This window comes from Varanus komodoensis, unplaced genomic scaffold, assembly GCF_004798865.1.
Source record: "Varanus komodoensis strain SLA01 unplaced genomic scaffold, ASM479886v1 scaffold2, whole genome shotgun sequence".
NCBI lineage: Eukaryota > Metazoa > Chordata > Lepidosauria > Squamata > Varanidae > Varanus > Varanus komodoensis.
In genome coordinates this window covers 16,719,368-16,746,405 of record NW_025335568.1, presented here as the reverse complement: position 1 = coordinate 16,746,405, position 27,038 = coordinate 16,719,368, and the positions used below count along the sequence as shown (strand labels likewise).

At 41.0% G+C, this 27,038-nt stretch overlaps 1 protein-coding gene across 1 annotated transcript; it reads right to left on the bottom strand.

The window, feature by feature from the left end:
• Positions 1-243: 243 nt before the first annotated feature.
• On the bottom strand, positions 244-26,765 carry LOC123022639 (melanopsin-like; the record flags this gene model as incomplete). The annotated part of the gene is made up of 10 exons (XM_044428495.1): positions 244-642; positions 2,138-2,287; positions 4,442-4,616; positions 7,534-7,641; positions 9,109-9,267; positions 10,470-10,641; positions 19,466-19,669; positions 22,529-22,662; positions 26,025-26,180; positions 26,737-26,765. Coding segments are annotated over 10 exons (1,686 nt in total), but the record flags the coding sequence as incomplete, so codon positions are not given.
• Between the last annotated feature and the right edge of the window lie 273 nt (positions 26,766-27,038).

Here is a 27,038-nt window from a genome sequence, read left to right as displayed (position 1 = left end):
TGAGAAATACTTTCTAGCTGATTTGGTTGGCAAATACTTGGTTTTTAAGCTACGATTGCTTTGGGCTTTCAGCATCTATCACTGTGCTTTGCTTTTGCAAAGTGCATAAAATTCAAGAATGTCTAAAGACTGCATTACAAGAAATATAAATAGTTCTATTTTCATCTACAAGGCTCTCAGTTTTTGTTTTGGTATAATAATGCAAAGAAGCAGCCAAAGACCGATAGTTGTTCTCTTCTATTTTTAGGACAGGAGCTTCTCAACTGCTTCAAGGAGGTCAGTGGAGGAGCTGAGCCTTCCTATGTCCAACAGGTGATTCTTCCCTTGAGAGAAAAGTAAATCAGTGGTCTCCTCTGGTCCATTTTTTGGCTCAGCTTGCCCTTCAGAGCAGGTGGTCTCTGAGGTAGGTATGATAATAATTTGTGGAAGGCTGGGGCTTATGAAGGAGTCCAGACTTTCATTTATTTCATTTTCTTGAGCTTCTGCTTGAGAAGTGTCTGTACTCTCCCCAGTACTGCTACTATTCAAGCCAAGTGGAAGAGAAGATGTTTTTAAGCAATTGCTCATGAGAGGCATTTCTGTGATGTGCACTCCGAGGGATCTTCCAAGGGTTTTCTCTAGACTGATGCAGGACATTGCAACCTGTCAAAGGGGTGCCAGGGAGGGGAAACAAGAAGGAACAAAGTCAACATTCCATACTCAGTCAGCTTCAGCCAAATTACACTGTTCTCCTGGAAGAGATGCCACAATCACCTTCAGTTGGCAAAGCACCCCTTGAATTATGGCCTCTGGGAATTTGCAACAGGGTGTAATTACACAGCATTGTAATACAGGTTGAGAACAATCCTAAGGCCATCAGAATAGATAGCAATAGAATGTTTTAGAATCTCAACTCTGACTTTGGAAACTGCCTCTAAGCATTTTCTTAGGGCATGTTCCTCCTGCCCTCGCAGTTGGTGTAGAAAGGAATGTGTTGGCTGCAGCAACGAGGTCTCAGGAATGACTTTGAGGACAGGCCTTTGGGTACAGAGACAGGCTGGGAAGGGGCAGAGACAGGCTCTGCCAGCATGAATGGGATCCTGGGAGTGCCTCAGCCTCTTGTCATATTCCAGGGGTTAAACACTTGAGCCAAAATCAGCTGAGTTTTGCATGGTCAGAAGTGCATGGAGGTGACATTTACCTCCATGTTCTTCCCAGCATGTATAGATGCCCGTAATCCTCTGAGTTTGGAGGGTTACAGGCAGCATTATTGGAACCTTTATGGACTATCTGACCTACATACGCTGTGCACACATGTGCACCCCAGCTGCAATGTCATTGCCTGAAGTTTCCATGTGTGCAAAGGAAGGCTTCTGAGAATGACATAGAACTGTGGTGTATTTGCCACCAGTTCTCTTTGCATCAGCAAAGGGTGCACAGATTACTCACCATCTTCAGTTTTCCAAAGGTGGAGGCTGCCAGTCTCCCACACTCAGTGAGAAATGGGAGTTTCTTTTTCCTCTTCCCCCTCAAAGACAAGATATTTCATTTTTTAAAAAGGAAAGAAATGGTTCCCATCATTTTGCATCCATTTTGAAAGAGAGGTTCAAAGCAGATGGAGGTAATGTTTAATTACTGAGTCTATGAAGGAGTGGTGAAGAGGAAAACACGGAGGAATTGGGATCCATTCCCACAATCTGAGCTGGATAGGGCAGTATTCAAGTTGCCTATTATATAAGACATTTGTTTTGTGCTTATGAACAGAAGGAAAAGGAACCAAGCTGGAATGGGTTAGAAGAAACTAATTTCTACAATAGACCTATAATATGTAAGGTAGGGGCATTGGAGAAATGGATTCAAGTGAGTTCAGATTTTTATGAATATGACTAACAGATTCTGCAGTAGATCATCTTTTTCCAAATCACATTGATTCTATGGATCTGTAGACCATGTTTTTAAATTGTGGGATTTGTGTACAGGAATAAAATTCTCGTACATCCTTACACATTCTGCATGAAGGACACAGCAGTCTGAGAAACCACAGGTGGAATGTCTTTAACATCCTAATGTGGCAACAATTCCAGATTATATGCAAAGAGGACTTTCCTCTGAAATGTTATTATAAGGAAGGAGCATTAGAAACTGCTATTCCTTTCACCTTTTCTTCAGCTGCTGCATTGCTTCTGTGGGCCTTCAGAAGCAGCTCGCTCTTTTCATCTTCTGCTTTTTCTGAAAGAGAGCTGCTTCGATAGGGTTGCAGTTTCGTATGGACTGTCTCTACAGTGTTAAGCTTCACATCACTCCATACCTAAAATGGAAATTGGAAGGAATCCTTGTGTTAAAGTGCAGTACTTTTGCCTTTCCTCCATGGACATAAAAACTGGTTTTGCATTAAGCAAGTGCCCATGAACTAGGAACTAGGTGTGCAAAGAACCACCCTGCAGGTCATCAGTGGAATTTACTTGTCGATAAGTAGGTGTAGGTTTGTTGGCTAAATCTGCTCACTGATGAGGTGAGGAACTTCTGACTTTCCTGACGTTGCTGGACTATAGCTCCCATCACCACTAGTAATTGGCCATGCTGGCTGGGACTGATGGGAGTCTGAGTAATAGCATTTGTAATAGAATTCTGCACTCAGCTATGTGTAGAGTCATGAACTCAACCTAGCACAGAACTACAGCCCTCATTCACAGTTATATAATAAACTGTGATGATTTTAACATATCTCAAAATTTATTTCTGGATAGTTATCTTTGCTTTGATAGAGAATGTTTTGATTCATTTTTTCATATACCCTGCCTCCTGTTTTTAAAGTAATAGCTATTTTTAAAAGTTTCCTTTTCGTAATAAACCTGCACTATGATACTTGGCCAGTTACTGGATTCGCTGTTTCCAGCATCTAATTCTGCAGAGCGCTGTCTGGATGACTTTTGCTGCAATCAAAGAAACCACCCTTTGCCCTCACTCTGAAATGTTTCTGATCAAACCACCACTGCTCTGGATTAGCTTTTTTTAACTGCCAAATATTTAACTAGAAAAGCATGCTAGGAGACGGAACATTAAAAGCAGAACCCTGCTCAAAATGTGTGTAGAGGTGTGTGCACGCATGTGCATACAAGACGGAAAAGCAGCATTAGATTATGTAAGAAGAACGTTGCTGGTAAGACCAAAGACTCACCTAATCCTGCATCCTGCAGTCAACCAGATACCAATGGGAAACCCACACACAGGCCAGGAGGTTAACAGCGCCTTCCCTCTGTTATTCCTCATCCACTGTTATTCAGAGACACTCTGTCTCTGATACTGGAGGTAAATATATCTTTTAGTGAACTAAAATCATTTGGCTCCAGAAGGGAAGGCAAGAGAGAATCTAATTTGTGTCAATATCATTATGTCACTTTGACTTATCTATTTTGCTAAAGATTGTACAATGAAGCACTGTTTGAATATACATTCCAACTTTTGCAACCTATGCTTAAAGCAATAAGTCTGTAAAGATAACTTCTTGGTACCTGAAGGGAGAAGCAAGACTGCATTTGAATTGTATTTCTGAATCAGACCAAAGTTGGTTTATTTCATCATATGAAATGACCCAGCAGTCTCAAAATGGCCAACTCTGAGCATCATACACATGCCTGGCATTGATAGTTGAATTCTGGACTATCACGCTATCTTAACAAAGCCATGCTCCCAAACCATAATTTGTTAACCAAGAATGGCTCTGGCAAAGAACTCATGGTTTGGTGTTTGCTTCTGAATTTTGGATTGTTTAAACCTTGAGTTGTCATTACATATGAACTGAAAACCATGGATTGTTTATGGGCTGTTTCATCAGACTACAGAAGCAGAGGTCAAAAAATATGCCATTACTGTAGCACTCCAAAGGCATTTGGGATACAGAGATTGCAGTTGAGGGAGAACAGAAACAATTAAGTTAGGGACTGAGAAAACAAACCTGGCTGGTTGACAAATGCAGTAGGAGGGCAGTCCATGGTTTACATAAATGATTGTAAGAAAAAAGGCCAGTGTAGGCACCTATGAATACCAGATTCTGGAAACCGTAAGGCCTATTCGCATGTAACAGTTGTAAATCTGACTTAATTAATCCATGATTTGCCTCAGCATTATGTGCCACCACCATTTTCCTGATCAGGCTGATTGGAGGGTGCTATGTGATGTCTTAACCAACCTCTATAGGTTAGGGTTAGGGTTAAACAAGCTACAGTTAATCTGCAATTAAATGTGCATTGCATCACCCATGGTGAACCTACACTGTGCAGGGTTAGAACATCATGTAGCACCTCTGAGTGTCCCGATTAGGTATTTCATATGAAAAATGGGATTGGAAGGTATCCAACATGCATGATGGCATCTCATGGGTTAATCAATCAATCCATAATTTGCTGAGGTGCTTGTGAATGTGCCCAATGTGCCCTTGTGGTAAACCATGGAAACAACTTACTGTTTCTGCAGCAGAAATGGAGGAAACACAACCGCTCTTGTTCCTAGAAGTGAAAGAGTGGCGGCTGGACACAGAAGCCCTGAATGATGATTCATTTATAGAACTTGTTGAAAGATCACTTTTTGATATCCGTATAAGAAATCTTAAGCATGGAACAACACTTCGAATGGTTCTCCTGAAAGGCAGGAGAAAATAAAAAGTCAATCAAATGTCTAACAGATAAGACCACTTGGAGAATATGTGAACATGGCAAGACAGTTTAGAATTGTCCCTTCTCTCCTCCTTGAATGGCGGCTTGCCAAAAAGACATCCCAATACTGAGGAGACTTCTTGGTTCATTTTTTCTGCTAATTTTTTCATTCTACCTTGTTGGGCCAGTTGTGACAACCAGTGCTTTCTCCTGCCTTCCCTAAAGGTTACCAGTATAATCCTACCAGTAAATGGAGTGTGTTGCAAGAAAGAAAACAAAGGGTATGTAAACTAAGGGTAGCAGGGAGAAAACATATTTAAAAACCCATTAGGAACCTCCCCCTTGACCTCCACCACCTCCTGCTTGCTCTTCCTGGGAGCTTGGCTGCTTGTGTCCCTAGACCAGCTAATGCAGCTTCCTCTGATCTGCTTAGTGAGGAGTCAGGAACCAGAAAGGATATTGTTATTGCTTAGTTTTGCAGAAACTATATTGTACAAATAATATGTGAGAAAAACCATTTCTCTCTTTTCTCCTGTATCAACACATAACAAGCTAGTCTTCCTACTGAAAATGGATAGCAGAAACAAGTAAAACGCCTGGGTGTTTTTACAATTTTGACTACTAAAGTCTACAATGTAGATTGTAATTAGATTTTGTAGGATATTTATAAACAATCATGGACTATTCCTAAAATGTCATCTCCTTTTTATTAGAATTAACATCACAACCAAATAAGGAGAAAGAACAAAGAAAAGAACATTCTGCTTTTTTTGTCAAGGCACTCTAACTTCATGAGGAATAGATTCTGCTGTATTTCATGGTAAGTTTGCATGATTGTTTTCATTTTCATCTTCGAGACCAATCTGATGTAGATAGGAGATGAAGAAACTCAACACGTCTCAGGGAGGAATAGATGAGACCAAATGGAATCAATTATGGCATGCCTAATAGAAAGGCTGCTATTGTCTATCCCTGCAAGGCATTTTTCGAAGTCCACAGTGAATTCTTGGAAAACATTTGCACTTAAAAAACAAACTAGCAAGCTGTCCTCACTTCAGTTGAACTGCTGCAGTAGTGCCTTTGTAATGTTCAGATATAATTATCTGGTAGCAGTGATCTTGGGATTCAATATGTTGGTTGCTACACATTTATAATCCTTCTTTCAATTTCAAAATAATTACATGTTTTTCACTCCATTCTTCTCACCACTCCAAGGACACCTCTTCCAAGTGGTTTCTGGAAAAGGTCATGCAAAGCTAAAATACATACAAGCTATCTTGGAGTACCGGGTGAGTGCAGAACTGTGCTGAGAAGAATATGTAGCACTTAGTGACAGCGAGTTTAAAGTTAGTTTGTTAATTTAGGAATAGCAGACTGGAAGGAAAAAAATCAATAAAAATTGGCATTAGGGTAAACCCATTCTACAATCTATGTAAATTATGCAGAGGAAGAAAACGTGCATGCATTTAGTTGTTTTGCATAATTAATTTACTTCTGCTTCTTCCAGTCATGCTCAGAACAAAGTGTGGCATCAGAGTTCACTGCTCACCTGCTCCCAGAGGGCTGAAGAGTCCCCAGGCAAATACATTTTGGAGTGTCTTCTTCAAATGCTATATTCAAATGCAGTTTGAATACCAAGGTTCCAATATGCAAAGTTTCCCAACAACTGAGACACTAGCCAGATCACTGGAGAGATATCCTGCTATGAACTGTGAAGTGTTTCAGCAGAATCCAGCATAAAGCCCAGGGAAAGCACTTAAACATTTCAGGTAAAACAGAGATTGACTTTGCTGCAACTGTGTTCCATGAACTTATCTAACTCACCTGGTAATTCATTCTTAGTTACTTAAACTGAAGGAGAAATGGGATTAAGCAGATGCGAAGGTTTCAAAAAAGTGATAATGCAGTTGGAGGAACAATTACATATTTAACTCATATCCTATGCAAGACCATCCATAGCCTTAGAGCATCATGTTTTCATTTGCAGGAAACTCCAGGGCCTAAGACTCCTATCGCCCCTAGACTTTAGCCCCTGGGTACAAACAGCTGTCCTCCCCTATACATCCTGGACAGGGGTAGCAGAGGGGGAATGGACAGAGCTTAGTGCAAAGGTGTTTAGGCCTTGTTATGTGCTGATGAGACCCATATGCACCAGGCTGTGGACCAGGGGGTGTGCAGAGTTCCTGGCTTGTGCTCCTCAATGGGGCCCCTCCATCTCATACTGCCTCCTGGGGTCACCACATTCACTTCCTGATTCAAACTTGCAGCTTACAGCTTTGTTTACTGATCTCATGCCACTGGAATGAGATCTGGGTTATTCCTCCTATTTCTGGCATGCTTGGGTCTTTCTGTGGACATTCAGAACAAGCTGGAATGTGCGTATGTGTGCGGAAAGCAGAGAGGAAGATTGCTTTCTCTGAACCTCATCATCTTGATTCACTCCTCTCTTGCTCCTTCCTGACCTTGGAAAGCAGGCCTCGGACATTGTTCTGTGAGGTTGCAAAACTCCTAACAGGGGAGGGGCATGATTGGGGTGAATTGTCTTGGAGGAAGGGTGAATTGCCTCACTTCTTAACAGACATGTAATCGTGCAGGGGCAATTGCCCTCCTGTGCCTTAACTGTGAGTACACATGCAGCTTCCATGTAACACGGGACTGGGTAGCATTTGAGTAAGGATCATGACAAGCTGTTTGGGGGACCCTCCCAAGGTTACCCTACAGAATTATTTTATACATCTCAGTGTATGAGTACAAATGCTGGTTAAGTTCATACGAATATCCAGACACAAATGGAAGATTCAAGTGAAAGTGTTCATGCAAAGGTGTTCTTTTGACCGTCCAAATTCATTTAAAACCATACCTATCTTCAAATAAATTAGTCAGAAGGCTGCATCCACCATACCTGTATCTTGGGTGAATGATTGCATAGATTATGGGATTGTAGATTGCAGAAGCTTTGGCGATAACTGCAGGCACAGATTTGGAATATGGAGTTAAGATCTTGGCATAGCTAGAAATAAGGGGAAAGTTTTCATTAGCTAAGCACAAAATTGGTTGGCTTTTTCCTGATGTGTGTGAAGCTGTGAGGTTCTGACAAACATCTTTAGGGGAGTGGAAAAAATCGTATTTCTAAAGGGCACTTGCACTTGCAAGCTTCCAAGATTCCTTTGTTCAGCTAAGTTGAGGCTGAGAGTAGGAGAGGTGAAGCACATTCTCCTTGTGGGTACCTTTGGCTAGACAGGCTTTTCAGCCTGCCTAGTGAGCCTGTTTTGGAGGGGGAATGAAGAAGGATAGACGAGAGTTAGGATATCTTGCATCTTGATCTATAATGTCTTCTCCCCACTGGAATATCCCCATATTCAAGGTCACTTTTCTGTCCTTGGAAGGCAGCCAATATGGTTCATTTTGTGATAGCTGTGATAGGGCAGAGATCTCTAGCTCTCCCTTCCAAGGTTGCATACCGTCTCCAACATCAGAAAGGTTTTTCCAAGCAGGCTCTGTGATGTTCTTCTAGACACAGAGCATAGCACTCTGGAGACTAAACCCCAGCTTCTCTGAGAAAAGTTCAATTACTTTAGTAGGAAAAAAAATGTCCTGCATCAAGGGCAAGAACTGAGATTTCCCGTCTCCTGCAATTCCTCAGCTAATACATATATTTTAGAGGCCTTTAATTATCTTAAGCTGTGCATAATTTTCATGATTATGGCCGGTTCCAAATAAACATTGGGAGAAGTTTTAAATTTCTTCACGATTACTGAGATTTTGAACCAGTTCTCTGCAAGTGATTATTCATATGCAAACAGAAGGGTGGGTTGACATCAAGCCAGAAATGCATTATGCATCTGAAAAGTGTGGCAGCACAGAGCACTGGATTCCCCCCTTTTTTTCCCTGCAAAAAATATTTTAGGGAAAAATCACCTCTAACTAGGTGGTTATTTTAGCTCTTGTGAAATGATGGAGATATTTCAGTTCACACAGGGACTGAAATGGAAAACTGAAGATCTCTTTATTCAGAACTGTGCACGTGGGAGAGCAGTTTTTAACCGAGGTTGCTGCCCAACTCTGCCAGCATGCACATAAGCAAAAGAAGATATAGAGGAAAGACAAGGAGGCATCCACCGCCACCCGCAAGTATATGGCAAGTGCGATGAAAAAAATCTATCAGTTAGAGCATGCACTTCGAATTTCAAGCTGCACCATAGCTTTATCACTGCTTCTTCTTTACTCACTTGGAGCAATGAATTTCCATGCCTCAGCCTGTCACAGCAACGCTCTTTCTGTGTGACGTTCCGAGACATTCATGATAGATATTGTTCCTTGTAGATGACAAAATGCGTTGCACTGAAGCCTCGTTCACAGAGCGAGCGAGCGAGTGAGCAGTCAGGCAAGGAATGCGTTTTTACATCTGGATTCATGCCCTCACCCCACCTTGGCCTGCTTCTGACCAAAATGATTTCATAGGTAGCTTGCCACTTACCCTGCCCACGCAATCAGTGTAACACACGCATATGGAGACCAGGACAGGACGAAAACTACAATGGCCACAAAGGCGATTTTTGCCAATTTCCATTCACTCTTTATGGAATGCGAGACAGAGGATTTCCGGTTATAGCTGGATCCTAATTTCTGGACATTTCTGTGAATGAAAGAGCAGGAGGCATTTCGGTGACTAAGAATACGTTCATCCAGGTCTGCAGTCGGCACCTAGCCAGGTGGGACAAATGCTGGTGCCCTGGGAGTTCACTCCAGCAGATGCTAGCGTCCTCTCTTGTAATTATTGCTTACATGGCAAGAGAAGTGGCTGTCATTACCAATCCTTTCTTATTCCCATTGCCTCTGGGACCTACCCATTTTGGATCATGGCCCTGAGGCACTGAGAGTAAGGAAGGCAGAGCAGTTGTAGCTGCTTCACTCAGTCTTCCTCTCTAAAGAGCTGGGCTGCGGGAGTATCAGGCAACTAAAGGTATGTGCTTTTAACTCTGTTTATCCCCATTCCTACAACTGCCAATGCCTCTCCTCATTTGCACTCTAGTAGGTTTTGTAGGGACACATTGCTTGGCCAAGTCACCATCAAGCTTGTAACCAACATATAACCAACACAGCCAGCAATTTATACACAATATACTCCATATACTCCAGCACTTCAGAAAAAGAGATAATTTGCACACCTTCCCTGATTTGTATGCTGTTTCTTCCCTATCCTTTGAAATATAGCAGAGTCAACCTCTGCTGAGGGGTAGCTTGGGATGGGGCATCTGCATTGAGGCAGGAAAGGAAGTGCAATTAATTTGCATTTCTGGTTCCCCGCATTATTTGTAACATTTACAGTGGAACTTTTACATCTCTCTTCATGATATGTGCAGCTTCTTAAAGCATCTCTAACTATGAAGGGAGATTGCAAAATTGCATTTGGGTGTTACACAAGATGCATGCAGAAGAGGAAGCAAATATAACACATTAGTTGCTGTTTTTCGTATTACATCTACAAAGCAAGCATTCTTCCCGTTCATGCTTCTAGAAAGTGGTTCAGTGAAAAAATAACAGCTTATTTACCCTGCATCTCTAATCACTTGCCCCAACACAAAAATTATTACCCAAGTAATCATTGCAAACCTTTGTCTAAAAAAAAAAGTTACTGATTTAAGAACCAAATGTTGCTTATCATTAAGGACAAAAAGACAATGAAAGCACACCCAAAACATTTCCTCTTATTTATCGCCTTATGTCATTCAGCAGGCTTTACACAAAGCCATAAGTAGAAAGAAATCTATAGAATGATCATCTGTGAGAATATGCTTGACTTCTAGGCAAAGAAATATTTTTCAGTGCCCTGCTTACCTGCCAGTACTTCTTATTGCCATAAACATGAATATATAGCAATAGAAGATGATGATCAGAGGGATGAAGAACACGCAGCAACACAGCATCATGGTATAACTTCTGTTATTTGGTGAATAAGTTACATAGTCCCATGTACAGGAAATCATCAAACCCTCTGGTATATAGGAACCTGAGAACAATGAACATATACATTATATTATAGGGTTCATAAATAAGAACAGACATATGATTCTGTCAGTTAAGGGATACAATGTGTTAGTCTGCTGCAATAAAAACAATGAGTTTTGCATCACCTTAAATATTAATTCATTTTTTGTGGCATAAATGTATGGCACCAGAAATACTGAATAAAAGATTACTACAGCCTTCATAACCTGGTGCCCTCCAGTTCCAATATGATCAGGAATGCTGGGCATTGTAGTTCAAGACAATGGGAAGGCTGACCTATACTTCTGATTCTCTTCTGTTGCAGTATATTGTCACTTGATCTTATGCATGTTTACAGTGAATTACTTTTAAATAGAAGATGCTCTTAAGAAGGTGCATAATTTCAACTGATGTGGGTTCTGTCACTTCTTCTGGGACATGTTTGAATTTCCTCACTCCAGGGCTAGGTGAACTACTCCCAGATTCTATGTGCAGAAAGTTTTGTTCTTTCAAATAGAAGAGCATTTATTTACATAGGAATCTATACAAATATTAAGGTGCTGACCTTGACAGGCTGTTAATGTTCACCAGAAGTGCATAATCCTTTTTCTATTGAATATGCCAAACCCTTTTATATCAGCTATGAGATTAGAACTGAACACTTTTTGGACTCAATTCCTATTGGTATTTATTTTGTTGTAGTAGTTGTTGTTAATTGTTGTGATTTTAGTATGTGTTTTACTTTAATATTATTGTTATTCTTTTTCCTCATGTGTGAGACGACATGCAAGAACTTGTCCATGCATTAAGGAGGAAAGTAACTTAAACGTTCCAACACCCTAAAACTGATGGAGACCCTACGACACGCAAGCCACAGTGGCATGCAGAGCCCGCGCTGTCGGCACACAAGCCTAGTCGCCCCAGCAGACGAAAATCAGATAACAGGGTACACAGGGGCCATGCACATGCTCAGAAAGGAGTAGTGGTGCAAGGCGATGACATAACAAGCCGCGACTCAGTAGCAGTGACCCGTCCTGCCTTTAGCATGGCCAGTCAGGGCACTGCCAAGGACATATGTATATTTGTTGGACTGGCTGTGAGTACTTATTATCCAAACTAACACTTCAGTTTCCGGGTTTTGTTGCAGTGTTGGCCCTATGCGATAAATAATTCGGTTCTGCATTGCAGTTTGGGCATTGAGTCACTAAAAGGTTCACCAACACAGGGTTAGGGTTAGAAAAACAAGGTGTCCTGGCATGGTTTTGATGGTTGGAATGTGCTGAGAAAGGGCAGAAACGTTGAGCCCTGCAGAAAAAGCTGCTAAAGGAAGGCTCTTTCAAAACTGCCCTCTTTTCAATTGAACTTTAGCCCAATATTAGGGTTAGGGATGTGCACCAGGGTAGGCTTAGGATTAGAAAAACGAGGTGTCCTGGCATAGTGTTGATGGTTGGAATGTGTTTCGAATGGGCAGAAACGTTGAGCTGTGCAGAAAAAGCTGCTCAAGGAAGGCTCTTTCAAAATCGCCCACTTTTCAAATGAACTTTCACCCTGTATTACGGATGGAGTATGCACCAGGGTAGGGTTAAGGTTGGGACAACGAGGTGTCCTGGCATAGTTTTGATGGTTGGGATGTGTTTAGAATGGGCAGAAGTGTTTAGATGTGCAGAAAATGCTACCCAAGGAACGCTTCTTCAAAATCACCCTCTTTTCAATGGAAGTTTAGCCCTATATTAGGGTTAGGGCTCTGCACCAGGGTAGGGTTAGGGTTGGGAAAACGAGGAGTCCTGGCATAGTTTTGATGGTTGGAGTGTGTTTAGAATATGCAGAAATGTAGAGCTGTGCAGAAAAAGCTACCCAAGGAACGCTTCTTCAAAATCACCCTCTTTTCAATGGAAGTTTAGCCCTGTACTAGGGTTAGGGGTATGTGCCAGGGTAGGGTTATGCCAGCGATGGCCAACCTATGGCACCTGTGCCACAGTGGACCCGCAGAGCCCTCTGTGTTGCCATGCAAGCCAGGTCACCCCAGGATTGCACCAGCAGCCCAATATTGAATAGTCGTGCAGATAGTGGCCATGCACATACTCAGAAAGGATTAACTGTGCCAGTCGATGATATCACGAGCTATAGCTCATTAGCCGTGACTCATCCAAGCTTTTGGCTGACTGGTCAGTGTGCTTCCAAGAACAAATACATATTTGCTTGTTTTGGCTATGAGTTTTTTTTCCAGGTTCTATTTTAGGGTTGTAAGTTTGTGATAAACAAGAGGGTTTTGGGTTACAATTTGGGACTTGGTCTCTAAAATGTTTGCCATCATTGCTGTATAACAGGGTTTGTCAAACTTTTTCTCCAGGGGCCAGTTGCAAGCTGCCAGTGCTGGTGGTGCATGCGGGCAGGTGCGGGTGCGTCATGTGTAGGTGGCAGGCTGAGGCAGCAGTGGGGCACCCAACGAGGCAAGATGAGAGGGTGGGTAGGCATATGCCGCGAGGCGGGCGCACGACATAGCAGCTTGCTCGCTTGGAGATCGTTTTCTGTGAGTTAGCAAACCACTGCCTCCCCACATGCAAGGCGAGGTGGGTGGTGGCGGGCACTGGAGTGGGCACGTGTGTGGTGGGTCCGAATGGGCATGGCGGGCCGGATCCGGCCCCCGGGCGTAGTTTGAGGACCCATGTCGTAGAAGGTATTTCAGGAGACACTGTACTGCAGACTTTCCCTTTCTCTGATGGAGAATCTCTCTCACCTGGCAGTGAAAATGCCTGCTAACACACCAGTTCTGCAGATGTAAGGGCCAAAAAGGAGGTATTTAGGGTGAATCAGAGGACTGGATTCAAAGCCCTCTTACTTTATGTTAATCCTGGTCAACAACCAGCTCCCTAGTTTTAATTCCCTGAGGACTGGACAATAAAAGTAGCAAGCTACTTCAAAATACTGTACACTTAAACAGGGCACAATATATTGTTGTTAGGGAAATCATTTCATCCTAGCCACTGTAGGAATTGTAGCTAAGGTCAGAGGGAAAAGCAAATGCCAAGCAGGGTTGCAAATGACATCAGCACGCTGAGCAACAAGTGAGCACTGGATTTACTTCCAGGTGTAGAATCGCAGCATTAGCCATTCAAGCACCCACCTACAAGCAAGTAGGAGAAATAGACCTGGGCTTGCTGACAGCTCAAGTCTCTTCTGGAACTATCTACTCCCCATAGCTGCTTACATGCACCTGCGTACCCAGCTTATTAAGAATAAATGTATTATGTGCAAGTATTAAAAACAAAAACATAGCAGTCTTCTATGGGCAAATAATTACAGTTCTTCACGTATGTATGCTAATTCTTCCTGGGAAGGCAAGAAATCCTCTTGAAACAATTATGGGAAAGAGTAGAGATTCGGTCATCTCCTTTTATTTATACAAATTTCAAAACCTTTATTAACAAGGCTTATCTGCATTATAGCAGCAGGTAATGCCATTTTAATTAAGAGACTTCAGAGCCCCTAAATAGAATCACAAACCACTGTTTCAGTTCTCTATCAACACCAGACTTTCAGGATGTTGTATCAATAACCAATTTCAAATAGCCTATTTCTTTATTTAGTAATGTGAAAGCTTATATCTATCTATCTATCTATCTATCTATCTATCTCCCAAAACCATAAGCAGATTTTATTGACATTTGTCTAGAAAAACTTGGTCCAGTATCTTACTCAGCAATGGAAGCCTTGCTTCTGTAAACATGTCTCATAGGTTTATTGGAGAAATAGAATGAAATAGTGATGCATATTGCATATTAAAAAGTCCCATGCAGTAACTTTTTCCTAATATAAATGAGCTCATCCTAATATAAATAGGCCTTCAGAATGCTAGTTCAGCAAGAATGTCAAGAATTGTTTTGAACATCTCTATATACATGCAGATGTATGCGCAGAGAGACTCCCTGCGATTTTTCCTGCAATTTAAGCCTAGCTTTCTCCTTTCACCCCACACGTTTGCAATTTACTTGACAGATAGACTGGCCAGAACTTGAACAGGCTCGGTAGTCTGTCTTCTCCCTGTACCCATTCCTGGAGGTGGGCTGCCCAGGTTCTTGAATATTTAAAGCCTTACCTATCTACCTAAAATTTGGAGCAATACAGGAAATGGTCTACAGAAAGGCGATGAAACTTTGGACAGTCCACTTATTCCCTGCACCAGACTTGGCATGGGTCATATTTTCACTGCCACTGCTGCAAAAAAGGAGTGAAAGTGAGATTCTAGGCCTCCAGGAAAAACACTAAAAAAGTCAATGAGGCAGGCAGCCTGTGGTTACTGCTGGTTGGTCGGACAGAGTATCTATTTATGTTATTATATTTATACCCTGCTCTCTTTCCTTTTAAGGAATGCAAGGCAGCTTCTATAATTCTCCTCCTCCTCTCAATCTTATCTTCATAACAACAAGCATGTGAGGTAGGTGAACTGAGAGTTTACGACTGGCCCAAAGTCATCCAATTAGCTCCATGGCCAACTGGGGGACTACAACCCAGATTTCCTGAGTCCCAGTCCCGCACTTGAAACTACTCCACATGCTGGGACAAGCCAGTCATTGCTGTGCACAGTGGCTTTTGAGGCAGACAGGAATAATTGGTATCTCTGGAAGGTAATAGTATACATCTCAGCAAAATGGAGCATGAATTCTTCTACTGCAGGCCCTTGCTAAAACGATCTACACCAGGACATTCTCCTAAAGGAAATAATATGAGATTTGATCATATGAGGAATAGCTTGAAAATCCTCGACAGAACCAACAATGCAAATCTCAATCTAGTTTATTTAGAGTACTGCTCAGTTATGACAAATTTTATGCTCTTTGCTATAGCAAAGAGAAGAATAACCCATCTATAACTGCTGTTTACAAATAACAGAGGCACTGGAGAAAATCCCTGCTTTTAACCCAGTACCAGATGTTTTCATGCTGAAAGAGAGACAGAATTAATGAGGCTGTGTGTGAACTCAGCAGTCTGCTGTTGGGAGCCTGCATTCAGAGCTAGGCCTTGGTCATTAAATGCCTCGTAAGACAGCCTGATGTCATTTCTTAATCATGCCAACATTTAATAATAGGACAGGATACTTTGTAGGGACAAAAGTAGCTAAGTACTAACAAAATAAGTTCCATTTAAGGTGGGGGGAAATGCCTGTACTAATTAGGAAAAACATCAACTTGCAGTTAGGGTACTAAGCTAAGGTCATTAAGCACAGCTTTTGTTAATAGCATTTTTATTGCATATAAATGAGGCATCTGACTCTTAGTGTCACAAAATCCTGTGTGTGCTTAAATCCATTCAAATAACATGCATATTATATCCTTAAGGTAAAGGTAAAGGTTTCCCCTTGACGTTACGTCCAGTCATGCCTGACTCTGGGGGTGGTGCTCATCTCCGTTTCCTAGCCGAGGGGGCCAGCATTTGTCCGCAGAAAGTCTCTGTGGTCATGGGGCCGGCATGACTAAACACCAAAGTGCACAGAACGCTGTTACCTGCCCACCAAAGTGGTACCTTTTTATCTACTTGCATTTGCATGCTTTCGAACTGCAAGGTTGGCAGGAGCTGGGACGGAGGAACGGGATCTCACCCCGTTGTGCAGATTCGAACCGGCAACCTTTCGATCAACCAGCCCAGTAGCACAGCAGATTAAACCACTGCGTCACCTCAGTACAATTTAGAACATTACATAACCTGCCTTTTTAAAGACAAGCAGAAAAGTATCTTATAATTAAGCGTCAGCACTATACTTTTCTGAGTACCACCAATAGCCTAATGAAAGAACCCATGGATAACCTACAATTTTGTGTTCACACAAAACAACTGTCCAGGGTTTAAACAGCCTAGCAACAAACGATATGTACTCTTTCTGGGCTGTTTGTGCTTCTTTGTTTTTTTTTTTCACTGCACCCTTCATATATCATGAGAATGCCATATTTAACAACTTAGAATTCAACAATCCATACTATGGCTTTGTGTTATCTATGAACCACGCCACTGCAAGAGTGATCTACAAGCATTCCAGCTAAAAGGCAACCCCACACATGCTTTCAAGTTTATACCACAGCACTCTATAGCAAGAACAATTCAAAGTGGTTTATTAATTAAAAAAAATACAAATCACATCTTAAAACATCTTAACAGCAAACAAAGATGTTTGTTTAAACATCTTTTTAAGAGTAAATAGTTTACCCAAGAACCCAGTGTCTTCCTACATTTGTTATATTCCCACTTCCTACTTGAGAAGAAGGAATATAACACTTATCTGTGTGACGTAGTGCTGGGCTGGAACTCGGGACATGCGGGTTCTAGTCGCCACTTAGCCATGGAGTTCAGCGGATGACTTTGGATCAGGCACAGACTCAGCCCAGCCTGTCTCACAGGACTGTTGTTGTGAGAATAAGACTGAGAGAAGGAGGGAGAGAATTTTGTAAGCTGCTTTGGGTTCTTTGTAAGAAAAGGGGATGGATAGATAGATAGGTGATATTGATAAACAAGTCTCTTATGTTTCTTGAAAGGAGAAAAAAGGCAGGATATAAATAAATGAATAATTAAATAAGCAAACACCTTTTTAAATAATGTTCAGTATTTTATTCCATGTACAATAGTGACATAAGGTTAGGTGAGTTAGAGGGTGGCTAAAGGCATCTGTGACTAAGTGTCAGCTAGAGGATGCCTCACACATTTTCACTAAAAGAATATCAGATGCAACATGAGCTGCTGGACCAGGAACACTCATCAACTCCGTGCTGCTGCTGGTCCAGCTGCTACTGATGTCACCATGCAATACTCTCGAGAGGGCTCTCGGGCTCCCTGGTCATTGAGCATCTCTTTTACTATCCTCCTCCATACCTCAACAGACACCGCTAAAATAAAGCAAAGAGTAGGAAATATCTCTTTAAACAGCAGAGGAAAAGCCTAATGAACTTCAGCGCTGCAGTTCCCATCATTCAAGTATTTATTTAGTGTGGCCTGAACAGGAGCATAATAATAAAACTCCAATGTGGTTCCTCAGAAATGAGTTAAGGAATGGAGTTCCTGCTTGAAAGCAGCCCATCCCTAACTTCTAGATGCACTTCTAGACTACAACTCCCATTCCTTTGCTTATCCCACAGAATCTCTCCAGTTTCAGGCTGTGGCTAGTGATGAGCTGACATCAGCTGGTGTCTCCTACAAAATCTCTCTCTTCCCAGCAGACTAAGGCTGGAAGCTTCTAACCACAGTTTTATTATATTAAAGCTAGCCAGATAGGATATAATGGGTACAAAGAGTAATATAAAGGTCACTAGAAGCCTGCAATAATCAAGGCCTCTGAATATGAAAGTTGAATTTGCCCAAATCAGAAGATTTCAAACTGAATTCCCTCTTCCCTTCACCCCCAGACAGAACTGGTTCAATTCCCAGAGACATTCATGCTGCTTGTGGGCCAGACAGCATGAATGCAGGTTGTTACTTAATTTGCCTGCTTAACTGACCTGGTGTTAAACCACAGGGCTGATTAAGTTACAAACCTCCCTGTTCCACAGTGTCATCCCCAGAAACCAGAGTCAGTCTGGTGCTCACAAACCACTTGGCCTTTCTTTCAGCTCATTGACTTTGGAAATTTCCCTAAGCATTTCTCCCAGTTCAGATTCAGAGTCTTGGAATGCTGTATTGTGGAAGAGGCAGGCCCAATCCCTGCATACCACACTGCTTATTTGTGGACCTCGGTGGGATTATGCCAGTGCAATTACTTGCCCTGCAAAACTGGGAAAGGATCATATATATACATTCTTGGCAGTGACATTTATAGAGGGGAAAAGGTAAGATGAGAGTTACAAGAAAATTTTATTGGACAATATTCAGCTGTGGCATTTAATGCAAACAATATTGCACTAGCAGAAACTATGTTCTGAACTATGCACAAGAGGAAAATTCAATTAAACTTGTTGAAAATGTAATGAAACTTGTGCAGCAAAGTTCTGCTTGCACGGAGTTTGTGCAGTAACACCATGGGACACTGAGCACTGAGGCCAATGCATTTGAAACACAAGTTCTTTCCCAAGGGCACTGAAGTTTATTTTTTTAAAAACTAGGCCATCTTTAAGGGTGGCCTCACCTGAGGCAGCACACAACATTTTTGCTCTTTTTTCCAAAAACACACACTCTCCTCATACTGCAGACTCAGAATTGATACAGCAGTAGTCTTAATTTGAAAGATAATGAATAATTACAATTGATGCCCACCCTATACATCTCCAACAGTGCAATCCTATGGCTGATAAACATTCCCTAAGCAGCCACAGGACTATTATGTTTTTTTAAGCAGCAGCTACAAAGCTTCATTGCTGGGTCGCTGAGCCCAGAGTGCCCACTGGCATGGAGAGAACTGCCCTAGGTGCCTCTTTGGGGCTGATCTTGGAGAAGGAGGCAGGGTAGAGACAGTAGAGCGGGCAGGAGGGAAGAGAGCTGCTGCCAAGATTTTCCCTTGTGCTCCAAGCTACAATGTTCATAGCACCAAAATCAGTTTTCTAAGTGTATGGCAGGAGAAGCACGGAGGTAACCTTTGCCTTCGCAGTCCCTTCTACCTTGTGGAGATTTCAGAAGGTTACAGGCATCTGGACTGAGCTGTGCTCTAAGCCCACAAGCCAATTTCTTCAGACTGAGCATAGCTGGAATATAAGAAATCCTCCACTGCATTGGAAATAGAATTGCCATTGAAAACAATGTCCCAGGAACATTAAGAAATGCATTTGCTAATGCCATCAGGCTATTCCACATTTACCTAACAGGAAAAAATGGTACACACAATATGGCATGCACAATGTAAGTGGTAAAAAGAAAAAGAGTAGGTAACATACTCCATCCGAAGAGTGGGCACATGCTCCATCCCAGTGAGTAGAGCCAGACAAATATAAGGATTATGCACGAACGCTTCTTTGAAGTTCTTTTTATGGACTGCAGAGGCTTAGTAATTGCACAGTAGCGATCAACTGAAATAGCTAACAAGGTCATCATTGATGTTATTCCAAAAAGTGCCCCACAAAAAGCGTAAAAATTACAACCTAAAGCAGAAAAGGAAAAGCACAGCATTTTTAAGTTGTGAATTTGGGCTCATGGAAATAAAGAACAACAAGCAATACATATCCTTGCATAACTGATGTGCTAAGGGCTTCTTTCTGGTGAGCAGATCCCCTTTGTAAATACTATTCAGTTTATAGTTAGATGTTTTCCACCTAAGAAGGGGATACATAACCACTTTGGATGGGATCACAACACCAGTTTAAAGTATCTTTACAATGTCCAAGAGCAGATGATAGTATTCTGGCTTAATCTGAGATATATAGGAAACTTTTGCCCATGCATGCATCTTCTTCATGTAAACCATGATTAAGCCAAGATGCCTCTTAGTAACCATGGTCTACCAATCTATTTGAATCAGGGACTATAGTTACCAGCTTCAGAACTAGCCAAAATATAAACAATTGTTTGAAGCTGGCCTAATAGCCTGGCTTGTTTAATAGCTGTTGTCTGCAGTTCTCTGATTCAGATAAATTGAGAAACCATAGTTAATTAAAACTTTTCTGATTTAACTGCAGCTGTACCAAGGGAGGAACATCATGAATCTAGACACAAGCAGAAGACTTGCACTATCTTTGCTCAATGATCATCTAAACTGGGCCAGTATACATGGTACGCATTAATTGACTTTACCCTTGTTGCCTCTACTTCACTTTTTTACCAGATCCCCACAATCTGTCAACTACAGTCAGGTGCAAAATGCATATCCTTAAAATTAATGAGCATCTCTGAGCGCATGCAGAATCTAGAAATTTGTTTATATTGTTTTTTGAGAAACCTGCCAGTAGATCCTAACCTACATGCTGCCTATCCACAGACATACTGGCTTTAAATATATATTTAAACAGCATAACGCTCTGTATATTACCATATGTTGCTACTGAGCTCTCTTTGTTAATGGAAAAATGCCACCCCCCCCAAAAAAAAATCCAATTAAAGTCACATTTTTCCAGGAATGTTGCCTTGTGGAATAAACTGAGCCATTTTTAAAAAATGTGTTTATTGTTTAGAAGAGTGAAAAATAATCCAAAACTCTAACTTTGATGTATCAAGAATATAAAATTGTTGTGAAGTTTGCATTCCATAATAGTTATAAAACTAATGAAGATAAAGAACATCTTGTTATGTTTGTTTACTGGTTTAGAAGACATGATTTACATTTATTTGATCTAAAAATTGAAAGCATGTTGTTAATCCTAAGTGTATGCAATATCATACAAATGGTATAAAAGAGAAATAGCTAAAAGTTAGAATCCCTTGGTATGGATGGTTAAAATGTCTTACAGCCAGTTTATATACAGAATTGTTTTAAAGCAGGGATTGTATTAATTATCTAGCAGGCATACATGGCAATTACATAAGGCAGTGCTTAGAGAATTCTACATGGGGCCATTGGGACCCCTAAGCACTGGAAGGTTTTTCTGTCCTATTTTAAAGCTCAACTTCCTGAGTTAAAACAGAAACTTCTGTAAATCTGTTTTTATCATTATGTCTTTTTGTATATTAGTCTAGAGTAGGTGCAAGGAGGTGATTTGGACGCCTGCATGAGGCTGGAGGGGACGCGTAAGATCTGGACTGGGCCCCCTTAGCCTATGCTAGCGTAAAAGTGCACAGAAGAGAGAGCTAGCAGGCATGGATTTACAGCGATGCCTACCTTGCTCCACAGTCCCGTATTTTGGGTGAGAAGGGATGAGAGTCAGATCATGAATTTTTCATCTTGGTCTCCTGCATTTCAGGGAAATGCCCACAGACGACCCACCCCAGGTGTCTATGGGTTGAGGCACAGGGTGCAGTTTGAAAAAAGCCAGGGATTATTGGTTGTCATTTTCAATTAACAGGTTCTCTTTAAGGGTTATTAAACACCTTGTGTGTTTGAGTTCAGTTCTTCCCTTCTGTTACTTCTTTTAAAAGGAGGGAATTAGCAGTTAGCATTAATACACACACACACAGACACAGACACACACACAATGATTAGCCTTAATTCTGTAAGGCCAGTCACCAGGAGTGATGAAAGAAGTCTTCCCTTTGGCTGCAAGATTTCCCATTCAGTTATTATATTTCTTCTGGTATTTGGTGTACACAAGGATAATGAAAGTTTTTCAGTCTCAGAGCTACAATCCAATTTTGGGATAGTCTCAGGGGCTCCATTTGGCAGTGCTAAAGGCACAGAGCAGGGACAACAGCAGGGAAAGCAGAAGTGAGCAGGGCCAGTTTGGCCATTTTCCCACCAAGCATACAAAATACAATCCAATTCTACGCAAGTATGCATGTCTGCTCTGTAGTAACAGCTTTCAGGCACACTAAGCACAACTAAGTTCTCTGCATGTCTCTTTGCTTGGGAGTAAGTACCAGTGTAACAGCTTCTATGCCTGCAAAGGGCAGCTCAAATGCCAGGCATTTACATACACTCTCATCTCCAACCACTGTTCAGAGAAAGAAGGAAAGAAGCTTATCGCCAGATGGAGTCTGCCATGACTTGATACTCTTGGGATCTTGTGCAGCTGCCATGTATACAGATCTTGGGAACTGCAGGTTGGAATGGCTTTCCGAGAATAACACCTCCAACCAAGGCTAGTATTGGACAGAAAGGCATAAAAGAGACGTAGCTGTTCCAGCTTTGCCTGACCAATGAGCATTTGTGCATCCTTGTATAATATGGGTACTCTTTGGTCCTGCTTCATGGGTTGTCCTGTGATTCTGATCTGCTCTCCATTCCTGATAGTCTGACCCCTCACCTTCACTGTGATCTCATGTGGCAAAGCATGGATTCCAACATCCTTATCATACCACTGACATGTCCAAGACAAGTTTCATACAGTAGAGAGAGGCTTAGATGGACGTACCTATGTCTCCAAGTACCCATTCTCTGTGCATGCTGTTGAGAAAGCAGATGGGAGCCTGAGTTGCAGACATCAGGAAATCGCTTGCTGCTAAATTCATTATGAAATAGTTTGCAGGAGTCCTCAGCCTCTTGTTGCTTAACAAGATTCATCATGATGTTTAATATGGGAAAGAGTAAGAAAAACTCTCAGTTAATTTTTCTTTGCTTCCACTCAGTTCATAAAATGAATTGACTCAAATTATCTAAAATGTACTGTTATACAAATGTATACACAACTTTTTTGGAATGAAGTCTAGTAAGGAAAAATAATTTAGGGAACAGATTTTTCTTATTATACAAGTGGCTCCAAGATGAGACTAATGAATGTCAGTTTTTTCTTCCAATTTTCACGTACAAAAGTCCCCACTGACACATCATTCTTGATTCCTTTTTTAAGCTAGGTTTGCAAATAGGCAGTCACTTGGGAAAACTATGTATTATGTCTAGGCAGTCAGGCAGAAATAGCAACTTTCCCAAAGATGCCATTATTTTCAGGAAATGCATGGACATGCTGATACAACCATATATTAAGATTTATCCAGAGACTAAAGTGTATTATGCCTAGCTTATATGACCTATTTTTACAGGCAAACATAATCACCAAATAAATCCTTTTGAGTTTGTTTTCATGTATACATGCCAGTCCCAATCCTGCAAGATGGGCATTGAAACTTACAGGTACAGTACTGAAACTAATGATGCCATCTTACCTGAATCCACATCAATTGTAAATGAATTCATATGCATAACAGATAACGTTCTGTGGATGCTCGGAATAGAGCACCTCCATGACATTCACAGAAGCAAGCACAGTAACAGCAATGCTATATATTCAATGTTTTTATTTTAAACTAAGAGGTCCCCAAAATGAATTTTATTTCAGTTTCAGCTTAAGTAATATATGTGAGTTTACACTATCACAGTAAATACCATGTTTTTCATGGCCTGGTCATCATAGAACAGTAGAGTTAGAAGGGGCCAATAGGCCATAGGGTCCAACCTTCTGCTCAGTATAGGACTCTAAGTTGAACCATCCCTCTCAGGTGGCTGTCCATCCTATGACCCAGCCCATATATAAAGAGAGGTAAATAATTAAAGTAGAAGCATAATTCATTGAAACAAGAATTCTGTTTTTTCAGTGGTGTGCGCTATCTATGTCTGAAGTACAACTGATTGCAAATTACACGGTTGCATTTGTACCTGTACATGATGGGGGGAAAACCAGGGCAACAAATATAAACCTAACTGAATGGTTGCAGATATATGAATTTACTACTTACAAGGTGAAATATTAGTATAAAATGTACATGTTGAAATTTGTTACTTCAACTGCAACAGCCAAAAATACCATTTAGTTTCCAGTAAAACTAGTGTTGTAGTAGTTTCATGAAAACTATAAGCAAAAAGCCACTCTCCCCACAAAATTTTTCAACTAATATTTTAAAAGTCCCACTGTGACTTTATTTCTAGTGCATGTTGTCTGCATAGTATTCTGTGCAAATTATTCTTTTGCTGCCAGTGATAGAAATAGCTCATCATATACCTGTCCTACAATGCTGTATAATGTGTAATCTTACCACATTACATCTTTCAAAAGGTAGCTTGTGTAAGCTCTGACCCATGGCTCAGCAGATGCTAGCATGCTATGCTACTCTCTAGGGTTTACAGAGGTCTTGAAATGTTAATGGGCAAGGAAAAATCAATTGACTGAAGAGGTAGGAGAAAGAAGTAGAAGATCTGAGACAGCTTCTTTGGATCATGAGGTCAAAGCTATCCCTATTTAGCAAGAGCAAAAGTCATCCTTTTCTGACAGCTGTTCAGTATCCCAGGGCCCATCTCAACAAATGTGATAACTAAACAACACTACTGACAACATCCAAGGAAAATTCATCAAAATATCAGGGCGCAGAGTATGAACTTTTAGGTGCAGAAGACAGTCCATCCAAAAACAAATTCAGGGCATAAACTTATGCGTGTGTAGACAGAAAAATATCCTACAGCTTCCAGCACTGCTGCAGTGGAATGTCGAGAGTAGAAGGACTTTTTTTCTGATCTAAACATACATAGGATGTCAGAAACTACATTTTCCTCACCTGTGACTATTTTTAGTTCTGAAATCCTCTAACATTTTCATATGGTCTTTTTTCTCAGCCAAAGGAATTTTGTAAAATTTCTGATATGCTGGAAAGGAGATTTTGACTGGGTTAAGATAACTGCATGTAGGATATTCCAGAATCAAGTTTTGTTATAGTTCTTACAGGGTGCTAAAATCATGACTCAAAAGCTACATGACAATTTTCGGTCCACAAGCACCCTTCACAGTAATACCATCAGAAAATTATCCACCAGCCTATCTCCTTGGTTCAGTAGTCTTTCACAGAGTCCAGAATAATAGCCCAGAGAAGCACGCATGATTAAGGTCTGGGGAAATCAATCCTGTGGACATTGAGAGTATCTAGGGACCATAGATTTAATTACACTCTTTCTCTTAGTCCATAGTCACTACAAGGATCCACTAAGGGGGACTCTGAAATCGGACCTTTTCTCCCTCACCACCATCTGTGCCTGTGAAGTCATTATGGAAAGAACCACATGCCGCGGAGGATCCTGGGCAGGTCTGAAAGGAAGCACTTTGAAGGATGCAGAGGGGAGCGTCCAGGATACAAGAAACCCTATAATTGGTCTAGCACCAGCCTCACTGTGTCTTCACCGCTGACAGAAGAGCATTGGATTCATGCAAACCTCCAAGTTCTAATAGCTTTTATATTCTGTTACCACATTCCAGGTTACACTCTTAGGGTACAGGATATGGCTATTTGCTGAAGCTAAGCAGGCTATTATTATCATTCATTATATTTCTATACTGCCTGTAGCTGAAGCTCTCTGGGCAGTTCTCAACAATTAAGTCACCCATCCAGATTTCAACCAGGCCCAACCCTGCTTAGCTCCCAAGATTAGGCAATATCAGGTACTTCAGGCTATATAAAAGTTTGTATCTGTTGAGTTTCTGAATAGGAAGGCATCTGAGATCTCAATGTGTGCCACCTTAAGTTCCATGATGGAAAGCTGGATTATAAATGAACTTAAATAAAATAGTTAATATCAATGACCCCAGTCTCTCAGATACTACAGGCAGTTATTATTTAGTAAACATATCTTCCACTATGTTGGTCTGAGGGCCCTCTGAGGAGATTACTAAGTGTTCTAACTACAATATTCCTGATTTCATCTCTATGTCAGGTGAGATAAGGAATTCCCTGCTCCTGAACCAGGAGTTTTCATATTGAATATGAAGCGTACTTGAATCCTGCAAGAGTCATCTCTCCCATTCTCCCGCCATGTGAAACTGAGAAGAGGGTTGGACCAACTGGACAGCTCCTCAGGTTGTTGATTTTCCCCTTCTACTAAGAACAAAAATGTCCTTCATGTTTCTCTTCAACCTGATAAAACTACCTTACCTGAAAAATGCATAGAGGACAAGGAGGTTTCCTGTAATCCCAATAGAACCAATTACAAGAACACAAGAGCCTACAGCATAAAGGACATGATCGGGAACATTCACTTTTGTTCGGTTCTGCGTTCCAAGATCCTGCGTCTGGAACAAAAAAGGAGAGGAAAGATAATGTTGCCACAATCAGTGTAGTTCCTTTGGACATAATTATTAAAGCATGAAATACAACACTATCTATGACAACTATTGGAATAGTTGAGTAAAAAAATCAGTATGTCATGAAATATGCATCCTTCTTTTTTTAAGCATGAAAAGAAGAACTGATGTGCTTCGAATGAAAATCAGGCATTGACTCAAACAAAGCATGAACATACTGCAAGAATACTTTGGCATAACAGTGCAGAGTAAAAGACACCTAATAAGCCTGTTAATGGGTAAACAGATCAGATGTAAGACAGAAATTATGTTGGCCTTCCTTTAAAATAAAAATAAAATGCCAAAAATTGATGTAAATTCTTGATGATAAAGATAATTTAAAATACTTGTGTACTAGCCTTAAGATTGTGCTAATCAGCAAATGTTTTATACAACAGTAAAATGTACAATACAACCATAACATTAATTATGAAATGATTATAAAATTTATAATCATTCAGCAGCCTCTGAACCATGTATCACATAAAAATCAAAACATAATAGGCTGGTTTTGAAAAGAATGTTATGTAGGCATCAAATACACTTCTTTAGGCAGGACATTTTATAACTGGGCTACCAACACTTCTAAAAACAGCTGTCTTCTGTTACTGGATACTGTACTTCTATCTTAGAAGGCGCTTAGAAGAGAGTGCCAACAGAAAGACTCCTCTGATTAAATTGCTTGGGAACAAGAATTAATAATCCATTTATTGTTTGTTTGTTCCAGCAGCTATAGAAGTGTGATATAAAGAAACCATCATTAGACTGTCTGATGATATCTGCAGACTTTTCACAATTTCATATTAGGACCCTGACTATTCCAGCT